Source organism: Danio rerio, chromosome 18 (genome assembly GCF_052040795.2).
Source record: "Danio rerio strain M-AB ecotype USA chromosome 18, GRCz13ab, whole genome shotgun sequence".
In the NCBI taxonomy this organism is placed as follows: Eukaryota; Metazoa; Chordata; class Actinopteri; order Cypriniformes; family Danionidae; genus Danio; species Danio rerio.
The window spans coordinates 51,223,137-51,237,875 of record NC_141038.1 but is presented as its reverse complement, the minus strand read 5'-3'; the positions used below and the strand labels follow the sequence as shown (position 1 = coordinate 51,237,875).

At 38.3% G+C, this 14,739-nt stretch overlaps 1 protein-coding gene across 10 annotated transcripts in view; it reads left to right on the top strand.

Annotated features, from left to right (window-relative positions):
• Positions 1 to 10,881: 10,881 nt before the first annotated feature.
• Positions 10,882 to 14,739, top strand: part of kirrel3b (kirre like nephrin family adhesion molecule 3b) — a 361,509-nt gene continuing 357,651 nt past the window's right edge. For all 10 annotated transcript variants that reach the window (XM_087293547.1, XM_087293545.1, XM_087293544.1 and 7 more), the window contains exon 1: positions 10,882 to 11,225. In XM_087293547.1, coding sequence (XP_087149673.1) covers positions 11,150 to 11,225 — 76 coding nt within the window. In that variant the 5' untranslated portion in view covers positions 10,882 to 11,149. The remainder of the gene's footprint in view (positions 11,226 to 14,739) is intronic.

Below are 14,739 nucleotides of genomic sequence, written 5' to 3'. Positions count from 1 at the left end.
AAAAGTAAGGGAATGAAGTTAAGGAGCACCAATGATGCAAAAATCACTTCTATAAGGGGTATATATATATATATATATATATATATATATATATATATATATATATATAGAAACACTGATTTACATTCTCCCTTTAAGAGTCAGTTGTGTCATGCTATGGCGCATTTGCTACGTACATGGCGGACTTTGTAAGAGAAAATACTGAACGCTTCACTAGCAAGAAAACAATTAAACGGAGCATCTGCAGCTCGAGGATAAAGAACGAGCCTCCTCCATTCAGCCTCCTTACTTTCTCTTTACTTTTGTATAAGGAACAGTGTTGCAAGCACTCCACTGAAGACATCCATTAGCCTACTTATTTAATTTTCGTTTGTTAAGCGCAAAGATTTGTTTCAAAACTATTTCTAAATTCAGTTCTAGTTTCCCGTAGACGTAAAAATGAACAATAATACCGAAGTGTGGTCAAAAAACTGAGTTATTTCCAAACACACGTCCTGTTCTTATGCCCCATATGGTGATGCAGAAGCCTCCAAAACCTGACAGATGGACAAATCTAAATGTTTGTTTATTAAAACGAATATAAATATGCATAAAACAAATAGTACCGCTAATAATAACATTATACAAATGCAAATTATTATGAATTAACTGAAAAAAAAGCCTCCGGACACAAAGAAGGCATGGAGTTAGTGGTTTTTATATCTGTGTGGTAAATACTTTTTTCTTTTGCAACATTTCAATCCTTTGATTTTCATCTGTAAAGATATTTGCGGCACATCTATGTGTGTATTAAGCAATGTGTACGCGGTTTGCACATAGGTGCATAACACGCTCTCTGCTGGACTTTAGACCAGGTTTTAATTGGTAAATGGTGCGGTCTATTTCAATTTCTCAAAATAGCAACAATGCGCCTTAACACACCTCTTTTCTAGACCAAATGATGAGTCCATAATGTGGTGCGAATGGATTTACACTGCAAAAATGCTTTTTTTTACTTAGATTTTTTGCCTTGTTTCTAGTCCAAATATCTCAAAATTCTTATATCAAGAAGCATTTGAGAGGCAAGCAAAATATATTGTCTTGTTTTCAGAAATAATATGCCAATATTAAGTGAATTTTTCCTTAAAACAAGCTAAATAACCTGCCAATGGGGTGAGCAAAATAATCTTGTTTTTCCTTTTGACAAAAGATTATTTAGCTTGTTTTAAGGAAACACTCACTTAATATTGACATATTATTTCTGAAAACAAGACAATATATTTTGCTTGACTAGAAAATTCTTCTTGATTCAAGAATTATTAGATATTTGGACTACAAACAAGACAAAAAAAAACGAAGAAAATCAGATTTTGCAGTGTACTATTTAAACAAAGCGGGTCAAAACATGAAAATTAGGGTTGCGCTGGTCTGAAAATTGCAACAAATCACATCAAACAAACCTTGCACCTTATTGCGCCGGGTGTATGATATGGCTCGATATCAGTAAAATATTATAAATGTTTTAGGATGTACAAATGAACAAATGAATGTTAGTGAGTCCTGTTTCGAATCTGCTGCAATGCTGATGTATAGGCATTTGTAGCTCCGCCCTGTTTTGAAAAAGAGCACAATCTCATTTACATTTAAAGTGACAGTCACCAAAATGGCACAATTTGGATCAAACCGTAAAAGGGGCAGTTTTTATTCATGCATTAATTTTCTTTTTGGCATGGTCCGAAGTTGCCCAAACTCAGTCCTGGAGGGCCGGTGTCCTGCATACTTTAGTTCCAACCCCAATTTAACTCTTCTGAACCAGCTAATCAAGCTCTTTTTAGGTATACTAGAATGCTCCAGGCAGGTGTGTTGAAGGAAGTTGGAGCTAAACTATGCAGGGCATCAACCCTCCAGGACCAAGTTCGGACACCCCTGGCTTAGTCCCTTTATTAATCTGGGGTTGCCACAGCAGAATGAACTGCCAACTTATCCATCATATGTTTTACTCAGCGGATGCCCTTCCAGCCGCAACCCATCACTGAGAAACACACATAAACTCCCATTCACACATACACTACAGACAATTTAGCCTATCAAATGTATCCAATCCAAAATAATTCACATGTCTTTGGACTTGTGGGGGAAATCGGAGAGGAAACCCACGTGAACACGGGGAGAACATGCAGACTCCACATAAAAATGCCAACTAACCCAGCCAAGGCGTGAACCAGTGACCTTCTTGATGTGAGGTGATCGTGCTACCCACTGTGCAACCGTTTCAAAGACTTATAAACTATTATTTGTGTAATATTTTGATCTGAAATTTCTGATACACACTCTAGGGACATCAGAGACTTATTATACATCTTGTAAAAGCGGGCACAATAGGTCCCGTTTAATACATTTCCAGATAAAACACTGCATTTTTAAATAGCACTGAAGGATATGTCTTAGCCTTAAAAATGAAACAATAAATGTAAAAGGCATTTGACCTGTGTGCCAGGCTTTTTCCCAATTGAGTTTGAGCAGACAATGCTATTAGTTTGCTTTAGCTTAATCTGAGAGAGGCAAATCTATACCTTTGCATGCTCAGGGCCTGTTTTGTCTCCACTTGTCCTCATGGTTGAATGGAAATGTTAGTCAAATTAAGCCAAACAACAACAAACTTAGTCAAAGGGCACCTGCACTTGCAGTTTGAAGACAACACTTAGAGAGTTCAGTGTTTACGTCTGAAATAGCGATGCGTGTGTTTAGCATTTTAAGCATAGCATAAGTACCACTGACCCCAGTCAAATCTCATTATAAGTCATTAAATCTCTTTATATTCAGTCTTATTGTAATACTAATTTATCAACCATGATGAAAAATGCACAGCATGGCTGAGTGTAAAAAAGCATTTAAAACAATCATGAATCAATATTAAATAATAGTCATACCTGTCAACGTTGGGATGTAAAAATAAGGGATTAGGGGTCCATTAGGATTTTTTAGGGGGTGGGGGAGGGGGTCCATTATTATGGTGGGCATCACCATGATAATGGACCCCCTCCCCCACCCCCTAAAAAATCCAAATTACTAAATACGTTTATTGATTAAAGAGCAGTGAATGAATCTCTTATTTATTTATTTATTTATTTATTTATTTATTTATTTATTTATTTATTTATTTATTTTATTTAATTACATTAAATAACAGGTGACACTTTAAAAATGCACACATCTAATGTTATAATGAAAACATTTGTTTTTTCTTAAATTTTTACGCTCATATAGAATGAAATTAGTTGTGTTTGAAAAAAAAAAATAACACCTAGATCAAATTTTTAGATGTTATTATCATTAATTATGTGTATATGTGTTTAAACACGCAGCTAAAACCCAGACCTTCGCTCCGCTTTAAATAGCATGTACAGAATCCGCTTGGGAAACAGCGCCTTTTTATCACTATGGAGCATGTCAGCTGATAGTCACGCACTGCTATCCGCTTGTTAAGTGTGACGTCACGCGTAGCGGCTTCCGGGTCCAAGCACTCTATTCAACTGAATGGGGAGATTCATGAAATGGTAATAATAAACGTTTAGAAAGCGATTTAATACTTTCGAAAGTCACGATCGCAATATATATGTCCATGCCTAATATCCGATGGCCAGAAAGTGATTCATTGTTTTATAAATTGTAAACATTTTGGTATTTGTTATGCAGCAAACCCAGAGATTGTTGTGTACACTATGACTTTATGTAAAATTAACTTTAATGTGTGATAGGAATAAAACGCGATCATAAACAAATGATTTCTCCACTCAAATGAATGGCGGCTTGGACCCGGAAACAGTATACATACGTCAAAAACACGTCAACACCTAACAAGCGGATATGATTATTTTGTGGAGTGCATAGGAAGGGGAGACGACACTTGTAATGAAAAGGAAAAGGAATCCCACCATTTAAAGCATGTTAAAGCAGCGTTAAAGCATGCTAAAATATTTATTTAGCAATGTGCTAACAACATTTTAAGTCATTAAAATGTGTTAGCAATGTGTTAAATCATCCTATAAACATTCTAGCCCTGTGCTAATACTGTCAGTTTATTAGTCAATGCTTTCAAACTGCTAAATCAGGCTACAGTGATTTTAACAGTGTTAAAACAGTTTAGCAGTGTGTTAAAGCATGCTAAAACAATCTATAAATGTTGTGCAATAACAATAGCAATTTTTAAAATGTTGTAAAAGTCATGTTAAAGCATGTTAGCAATATGCTAAATCAACCTATACGCATGATAACATTGCATTCAGATGCATGACAGTAGTTTAAGAGGTATGCTAAACCATGCTAACTATTTTTTTAAAGACGCCAGCAATGTTTGGTGTGATAAAACAAGCTAGAAACATGGTAAAAAAACAGCCTAGCCACATAATAAATACATAAAAGAAATATGCTATGTTAAAATAGTTATTTAGCAGTGTGCTAACAACATTTTAAGTCATTGAACTGTGTTAGCAATGTGTTAAATCATCCTATAAACATTCTAGCCCTGTGCTAATACTGTCAGTTTATTAGTAAATTCTAGCAAACTGCTAAATCAGGCTACAGTGATTTTAACAGTGTTAAAACATTTTAGCAGTGTGTCAAAGCATGCTAAAACAATCTATAAGTGTTGTGCAATTTTATAAATTTTATAAAAAGTCATGTTAAAGCATGTTAGCAATATGCTAAATCAACCTATACAAATAATAACATTGCATTCAGATGCATGACAGTAGTGTTTTAGTATGCTAAACCATGCTAATGATGTTGGGTGTGATAAAACAAGCTAGAAACATGGTGAAAAAACAGCCTAGCCGCATAATAAATACAGAAAAAAATATGCTAATTTAAAACGTGCTAGCAGGGTATTCCTAACTTAATTTATGCTAACAATCTACCAAAAATGGTATTAAAACTATGTTACACTTAATTCCAATGTGTTGTTGGTTTTGTGTCATCATTATTTATCAAGTAAGTAATATTAATTGACATGTGATTGATATGAGGTTTGATTTATGCAATATTTACTAAATTAGCATGCAAGGATACCACAAAATAAAGGGTTAGCAAGAAGTGTTGTATTATGCATAATGTATTATATTTACAAAATGTTGCAAAGTGTAAATCAGAAATCACCTTAGTAAACACACACACACACACACACACACACACACACACACACACACACAGACAGGATTTGACTTATATCACACTGCAGTACATTGCGGATATGCAGGCTCGAGCAATATAAACAGACATGTCACTTTTTATTTGCCTCAATGTGTGACTGGCCTGTCAGTCATATTTAAATCTTTTCCTTCTGGTGTGGAAGATTCCACAACAGGCTTCGCTTCATTTAACATCTAATAGAAAGACAGCATTACCATTTGGACCGTCAGGTATACGGCAGCCACAAACCAGGCCTTCAATCTATTTCTCGTACTCTTCACGGTTCTCCAGAAGATCTGGAATCCACAGTTATTATTAGTTTTGCGTCACCCGGACATGTTTATCTGCAATAAACAAGTTCAACATTTATATTATGGTATTTCTCTGACTGACACCTCTGGGTAGTTCACTTCATCTGTTTAGAATTACATTTTCGTTTTCCTTGTCTTGCTCCCTCTCTCTCTCTTTTCTCTTTTATAGATTGATCCTTACTTTGTTCCAGGTAATTTTTAAGGGTGTAGGTTTCAAAAGGTCACTTTGCAGCTCTCAGTCATTAAGTCAGTGAGTGTAGAGAGAGCGAACAATGTAAGCGTTGAGATGAAGGCGTGAGAAAGTTCAGCATAAATGAGATTGATTGCCTTTCCTTCCCCATGTGAAAACACTTCAGCTAACATTGAGATCAATCTCTCGCGGCTGTGCGCAGAGCTTTTGGTTTTAAGCAACTCCACATTTAGAGCTTGTATATTTCCTTTTGGCACATTTATGTGGCTGCTGGAATTTCAATGGGAAAAGAAACTTTGAGTGTTTTTAGCTTTGACTGCATTGCATCACGAGTTGCATGGGTCGTTATTGGATGTCAGTATTTCAAGTTTTAGCTTTTTATGTGTATCAAATGTGACAGGCGAATGCCAGACCTGTACAAAATGATGACAAGTTTGAATATATTATCTTAGTTTTTTTTCTTTATATCAGTTGTGTGATTATTGTGATCGTATCATATAGCACCATAGATCAACGTGTGTAGAGAAATGCTGCCTCTACAAGGCCACATAACCAATGCAAAGTCATATCTAAATGAATAGAGGAATGATATGTTATAGGATATGCTGCGATGTAATGTATGGTTGTATTATATAGCACCGTAGATCAACCTGTCTCGATAAATATCAATAGTTAAATTTTCAACATCAAAATTCAACAGAGCAGAGATTCACATCCCATAAGGCAATTAACCACCTTAATTAATCAAAATACACTTGTGATTTTTTTGACAGTTCTATATAGTCATCAAAATACAAAATCAACAGATAAAAAGCCCTAATTGGCATTATTTGCCTATGTAGCAAATCACACAATGATTTGGATGTCTTAAACAACATTTTAGGTGAACAAACCAACTAACCAACCAACCAACCAATTAATCAGCCAATGACTGAACCAATGAACCAATGAACCAACCTACCAACCAACCAACCAATCCACCAATCATCCATCCAACCAACCAACCAAACACCCAATCAACCAACCAACCAACCAACGAATGAACAAAACAACCAACCAGTCAACAAATCAATCAACCAACCAACCAACCAACAAATCAACCAACCAACCGACCAACCAACCAACTGACGTACTGGCAACCCGATCAATCAATCAATCAATCAATCAATCAATCAATCAATCAATCAATCAATCAATCAATCAATCAATCAATCAATCAAGCAATCAAGCAATCAATCAATCAATCAATCAATCAATCAATCAATCAATTAACAAAACAATCAACCAACCAACCAACTAACCAACAAATCAACTAACCAACCAATGAACCAGCCAATAAACCAACCAATCAACTAATTAACCAACCAATGAACCAGCCAACCATCTAACCAACCAATGAACCACCCAACCAACCAACCAGCCAATGAACCAACCAACCAACCAGCCAACGAATAAACAAACCAAACAACCAGCCAACCAATCAACAAATCAATCAACCAACCAACAACAGATAAACCAACCAACCAATCAATCAATCAATCAATCAACCAACCAACCAACCAACAAATCAACAGACAAACCAACCAACCAATCAACCAACTAACCAACCAATGAAGGAACAAACCAACCAATCAATCAACAAATCAACCAACCAACCAACCAACCAACCAATGAATGAACAAACCAACCAATCAATCAACAAATCAACCAACCAACCAACCAACCAACCAACCAACCAACCAATGAATGAACAAACCAACCAATCAATCAACAAATCAACCAACCAACCAACCAACCGACCGACCGGCCAACCAACCAATGAATGAACAAACCAACCAATCAATCAAAAAATCAATCAACCAATCAACCAACCGACCGACCGACCGACCGACCGACCGACCGACCAACCAATGAATGAACAAACCAAGCAATCAATCAACAAATCAAAAAATCAACCAACCAACCAACAGACCAATGAAACAACCAACAAAACAGCCAGCCAAACAAACAACCAACCAATTTAACAACCAACCTATGAGTCTATAAATTAACTAAACAACCAACCAATCTGTTTGGTGATCATATAGGTGGTTACTCTATTAAGTATGAATGTGACTGTCCAAAAGGTTGACATTATTTTCCACTACTGGATGATTGTCAGGTGAGTAGGTGGTCCTGGGACGCTGCCCAGGACAAATCAGGATGCATTACCGTTAACACTGCAAATGCAATACGGTCACATCCATTCCTGACTATCCCTGAATGCGGTTTGAGTGATTGGATAACAGCTCTATTTAGTAGTGTCCACTTGTAATCCCATAACCCGAGGCGGATGTTAATATTAGCTTCTAAAAGATGTCCATGCTACTCAAGCTATCTATTTAACAGTTTGTAAAGGGTTGCTTTTCTATGCCACATTATACACATGCTGCAGATGACCAGAGGGTGTGAAAGAAAGCATCGATACTGACCTTCAGCCCACACAGTCACGCATGATAAAGACATACTGAAGCTTTATAGATAGTAAAAAGTGTAGTTAGACTCCATTCTTGCTGTAGTTTATTTCTAATTGCTCTGAAAGACTTGAGAGTAGAGGAATTATCAACATGAAATCAGGTGATTAAAAGTGTTCTCATGCAATATTGATCCTTGGCTTTTATGCTTTAGTCGGATGAAGCAATCCATGGGCATTTTCGGGTTTAAAACCCGCTCAAATATAAGCATTGATTGCTAAAGCTAACAAGATCTTAAGGCTTAAAACTGAAGTAGACCTTGCTAAATAAACTTTAAACTTCACACAGAGTGTGTCGTTTGCTTAATTGCTAGCTTTCAAAGCCTTCCATATTTTATAAGTGCACCAAAAATAAAGTCTAAAAAAAATTTAAAGGATGGGGAAAAAACATAATTGGCTAAACACACATACTTTTTTCAACCCAGGCTCATTCTGGAAATGTAGTTTCTGGAGACCGCGAAATACGTCCCAGGAGGTACGTACTTGTGCAGTTTTTGTTTTCGCTAATCCGTGAGAGGCCACTGTGCGTGCTTTTTTGCTTCTCGAACGCGGAAGCCGCTGTTGAGCGACCGTCTGTGCAACTGACCGTCTGTCCGACTGACTGAATGACTGAATGATTGACTGTGCGTTCGGCCAATCAGCCGACCTAGCCACCCTCCTCCTTACAAAAGCCATCCAGAGAAAGAAAAGCCCTCGTCTGATTTTGACCTCGTTTTCGGATTTCACCGCATTCTCACCCCGTTACGATCTCGTTTACTTTATTTTTTGGATTCTGTTTTTTTTTCTTACCTGATTTCTGGAAAGCCCTTCACACGGAGGAAGTGAGCTGTCAGCCGGCGAGTGCAAAAAGGAGCGGCATCACACTGTTGCGTAGCGTTTGCTTGAAAAAAACGAAATGCGCGTCATACGTACCTCCGGCCACGTAAATAGCAGTCTCCAGAAATGTCCACGGGCTATGTTTTCAGAATGAGCTAAGGTTTTTTTTTTTTTTTCATATTGTGGCTTCTACAAAACAATATTCTCGCTAAATAATGCACACATAAATTACTGTATTATAGTTAGTTTTAGGCCATTTTTAATTCTAGTTGCATCAGGTCTTCTTTTCGATGCGAGAGAAGCGAGGAGGGGAAGTAGAAAGGAAATGCATCATGCAATATTTAGTGTGTAAAACAGTCTTGTTAGCAAGCCCATGCATTAGTGAGATTAACAACTTCTACATTAGGGGGGCATTAAATGATGAATCTGAACTCTGCTTTATTCATTTGGAAAAGAGAGCTAATGAGGATCCAGCTCCGGGTTGTTTGAGAGTACCGCAGACAGACTTTTGACTTGGCAAGTTTGCTCCACCTTTGCATGCTCGTCTGTGGATGCCCTTCCAGCCACAACCCATCTCTGGGAAACATCCACACACACATTAAGACACTACGGACAATTTAGCCTACCCAATTCACCTCTACCACATGTCTTTGGACTGTGGGGGAAACCGGAGCACCCGGAGGAAACCCACGCGAATGCAGGGAGAACATGCAAACTCTACACAGAAACGTCAACTGACCCGAGGATCGAACCAGCGACCCAGCAACCTTCTTGCTGTGAGGCGACAGCACTACCTACTGCGCCACTGCGTCACCTAGATTGACATACATACGCCACACTTTCATACAATAGCATTACACATATACAAAATACAAAAAGGGGGGGTCTTTCCAAAGAAGTTTCTTTCTCATTTTCCTGCTTGTGGATTAAATTTGGGTGCTCAAGCGACCGAGATGTAAGCAAGAAATAAAAGATTTTTTTTTTCAAAATAAAGGATTTTTCAAAATTAAAGATGGTTCAGATTTAGATATTAAATATTATATTTATTGTGCAGCCCGGTAACAATTGATCCACGGATCAGTGCTGGTCCATGACCTGGTGGTTGACGACCACTGTTTTACAGTATTACAGTCAAAATGTTGTTATAGTTTACAACAGGGGTGGCCAACCCTGTTCCTGGAGAGCCACCTTCCTGCAGATTTCAGTTGAAACCCATACCAAACACACCTGTAATTATCACGTGGTGTTGAGGTCCTAATTAATTGGTTCAGGTGTGGGTAGCAGCTGAAATCTGCAGGAAGGTGGCTCTCTAGAAACAGGGTTGGCCACCCCTGGTTTACAACAAAATAGTAATTGTTAATTTACAGTGCAATTGCAAATTTGACAGTATTACTGGAAGCCATATATGCCAGTAATACTGTTCATTTTACAGCATTGTTTTTACAATGCATATAATAATTTACAAGTACTTAATCAATCTGGTTATCCAATCCACATTCCATGAAATCATACACTAACCAGCACTTTTGCATATAAGGTGCATTCCCATGCCTACAGCATAAAACTATACACAATTAACCAAAATATATTGATATTCATGTTTTTTTTTTTTTTTCCAAATCAGGAGGAATCTGTTTCTAGTACGTGGCATACATCAACAGTCTTTCTGTCTTTCATTCCCCAGCTCCCAACGCTTTCCTCTCATTGGCATCCTCTTGTTTCAGCATCTCTGCTCCGCTTGATCAGGTGGGCGGGCCTTATGAGCAGCCATCCTCCGCCTTCCCCTGCTCCTCCACTGAGAGAAAGAGCCAGAGAAGAGGAGGGAGGGGTGGGAGGAGTGAGAGAAAGAGAGAGAGAGACTGACTCTATGAGCCGGAGAATGGAAGAGCAGTGTGTGAGAGCGAGTGTGTGAGAGAGCGAGCGCACGAGTACTCCGAGTTTATGAGAGCGTCTGCACACACATCAGAGTCACTCCAGTCACTGTAGGACAAACACAACAGATTACCATCACACAACACCGGGCAAGGACACCTAGAAGAAAGAGATTGACAGACAGCACCCCTTCATTAAAAGGGCACATCGGAGGACTGACAATAGGAGCAAGAGCTGTAGGTCGGTGGTGCGTGAACTTTGCCTTCTTGTCTTCTCTTCTCGATGCCCGAGAGGTCACCACCTCAGCGAGTCAAGATGATCCTGGAGGTCTTTCTGATCTTGTGGCTGACAGGTCACGGTAAGCAGCTTGGTCTCTTCTTCAATTCTGCCGTGTTGTGTCCTGTGTCAGTGTGCAAGCAGGGAATCTCAGTTGGAGTGGTTTCGGCTGTGAAACCGTGAGTTTGTGTCCAGGAGTTTGAAGATGCTGCATGGCATCATGCAGGTCTGCCAAAATCGGGGGTTTCCACTGAAACCCCCAGGAGCTGGGTTGATTGTGAGGTCAGGCTCTTGACCGAAGGATGTGCATTGAGTGAACGCAACACGCGGTTATTCTTAGACAGAGATTGTAAACAGGATCGGATGTTTCCGCTGCTTGCCGCCAGGTGGTTGCCTTTGAAAAAAAAAACAATTGAGATGAATCGGAGACTGCCGCGGAGACCCTCAAAAGAAGTCCGCTTGTATATACGCTGCCGAAAAAGGCAAGGCAGCGACTCTCCAGAGCTAAACACATTGAGCTGATTGTCTTCCTCTACAGCGACCGGTGACCCAGAAAGGGAAGTTCAAATAAATTCAGAAAGCCCCAGGACTTTATTTGAAGCCCCTCGTACACCAGGACTAGCTGCTTTGTTTGGGGTCTGTCGGACTCAAAGTCCTTTAATTGAATCGTCCTACGCAACAGCGCTTCTGCACTTCCTAAGCTGTCTCTACATCCCTCAAAGTGTCTTTCCCCCCCTTCACGGTTATCACACGCAAATCAAAGCCGAGCAGAACTTAATGACCTGCTTATCACTCAACTTGTTTCCTCGCTCCGGCACTCATTAGACTGTTGCGAATGCCGTACCCCTCGCTCAGGATCCGATGGAAAGAGCAGCGTGTTCGCGTAAGCCACGGCGCTAATATATAACTTCACACACACGTAAACCCAGACCGACGCTCTCCGGGAGAGAGTGTGAGGGTGACAGTGGGAGTAAAGTATGAGGCGCTCCGTTTCTTGTTTAGTAGATCATGCCCCGGGAGGCTGTCAGCTTTATGATCTAGTTTTATAGCAGTGTTAGCCATGTGTCCAGCAAATAGCCAGCTTTTTTTTTTCCCTCATTGTAGATTGTTTATTTGGTCACGCTTTATTTGATGATATTAACATACTATTTACTAAGACTTTTAGTTTAATAAACTATTAACTTGCTAGGTGGTAGTAGGGTTTAGGTATTAGGGATGATTTAGGTTAAGACTGTGCTTTATAGTGTTAATAAACAGCCAATATCTTACTAAAGGGTGCAATTTTATACTACTACACTGTAAACACAAATATATGATCAGTTAGTCATGGCTGCATATGTTTTAGTGCATTGTAACTTACTAAACTAAGATGATCATGTTCTAACTTAATTTTATAAGCTATGCAAGCTGTTTTAAGTCAGTTTGACATAATATAAGTTCAATGGATTTGTATGGTTATGTTGATTCAGGCAACCAGGATCTTTTATACAGTGTATAAATATAATGTACTGTGTTCATAATGTCTTGCAGAACACTTCTGGTGCTCTTGAGGTGGGATTTGAGTAGGGATAGGGATACGTTTGGGGGTATGGGTAGGTTTAAGGATGGGTTAAGGTGTAAATGATGGTCAAAGTTGTAAAATAAAGGTGTAAGTATGATAATTAATTGCATGCATGTATTTAATCAATGATAAGTACAATGTCAAAGATGTATTTGTACACTTTACCATGATTAATTTCAGTGTATGTACAAAGAGAGACCAACTAAAGTGTTAATAGGAGAAAATAAAGAAAGCTGATGCTCATTATCATTTAATGAGTTCTTTCAGAACAACACTCCATGCTAATCTTGTCATAAAGTTAGCATAACAAATGAACCATACGCCCAATGTCACTTTTATGAATTAAATAACAGAAAAGGCTCATTAGCCTTTGAAATCATCTTCGCAAAGGTCGTATTTATGGAGTTGTTCGCACTAAGAATACACAGAAGTTGCCGCCAACAGAAAATGCAGTCAGACAGTCTGTCTGATCTCCTTCCGTCTATCTCTTTAAAGCTCTCAGTGCATTGAAAGTATTGCGCGCCGAGTGAAGTCGCCTTGTTTTGCTTTGCTGTGCTGTTGAGCTGAGCTCGGTATTGTGGCAATGGAAAAAATAAAAGCAGAACAGGCAGGTAAACACGAGATAACAACAGGCGCTCCTGTCGCCCCGCTCTGCCCCTGGGGATGGCAGGTTCCCCAAAGCGAAATTGTGTTTTACACATTATTGCTGTTTATGGAGCCCACCGGTGTCAGCGGAAATAAATATATTAGGGAAAAGAACTGCAGGAAAAACAAGTCTTTTATTTAAAAGGATGAGGAGAAGCGTATGGTTGTGTGAAAGTGAAGTCCAATAGCGGTGCTGGAAGCTTAGAAAGACCGTATTGAGTTTTTGTCAAGAGTTGAGGGTATATGTAGGACACTTTCTCACACACACACCTGGTGACAAGTCCTAACTGATGGCACACAGTCGAGCAGAAGCTTGCCCTTGTGCAGCACAGAAAGCTGTCGCACCACAGGCAAACCTTCTGTCCAAACGCTTGTCTCTCTTTCTCTATTTGAACACTTTCTCCCCTTCTTCTTCACTCTTATAGTCATAGTTTGTTCATATTTTGAGTTTGAGCAGCAGCTCTTACTTTAGCTTTTTTCAATTTGTCCACATTTCTCTGTTCCTGGGATAAAAATGTTGCTTGTTTCCTGTCAGAAGGGAAATCATTTTTTGTTCCCATGGTATTTCTATGAAAGAATGGGTTGTAATTTCATAAAATCATTTCTAAGTGAGCATTTTGGATTATTTTCACATAGTAAACATGAATTCTTACTAAATATAAAGTTACCTGCAAATCAAAACACCTGCAGGTTTGATATTTTGGGGAGAAAACATCTCAGATTGGGTTTATTTATCTCCTTGCACTGGTGTTTTGTGCTTGCTTTAATCATAAACTTTATTAAATGTTATTAGATTTATGCTTATGACTAGATGTGCCAGAGGGTTCGGAAAAGTAGCTTAATTCTTAGAGAATCTTCATTAAATTTACGCTTCTTCTTCAATTTAAAATGTTCTAAGGGTGTTTGGATATTGACGAACACAAAAACACACAGATTTGTTTTCCATCTGTTCCTCGAATAAAAATATCATCTCTTCCCTGTCATTGCCTGAAAAAAAACTCTTCTGAAGAAATAAATAAGTTATTTTTATGGATTTTTCATAGCCAAATTGATTATTTAAAAAAATATATTTCACCTTATTTCACATTAAATAAATGCAAAAATGTCCTCACAAGAAAGGTGGTGTTACTTGGATATCCATTCTGCTTGACATTATACTTGTTTTGACAGAATATATCTTAAATAAAGTTTATTTAACACACCGAACTGGCATTTTTATTTTCAAGTTTTAATCAGAAACTTTACCGAAGAAATGTTATTTATAAAACAAGAAAACAATTTTTTGATAGATAAGGAAAAAAAAAAGTAAAGTAGAACTTTAATTTATAAGTAAATTGGGTATATAACAAGACATAAATAGTAATAATTTTGCCTTCTCCTTTCAATCTGT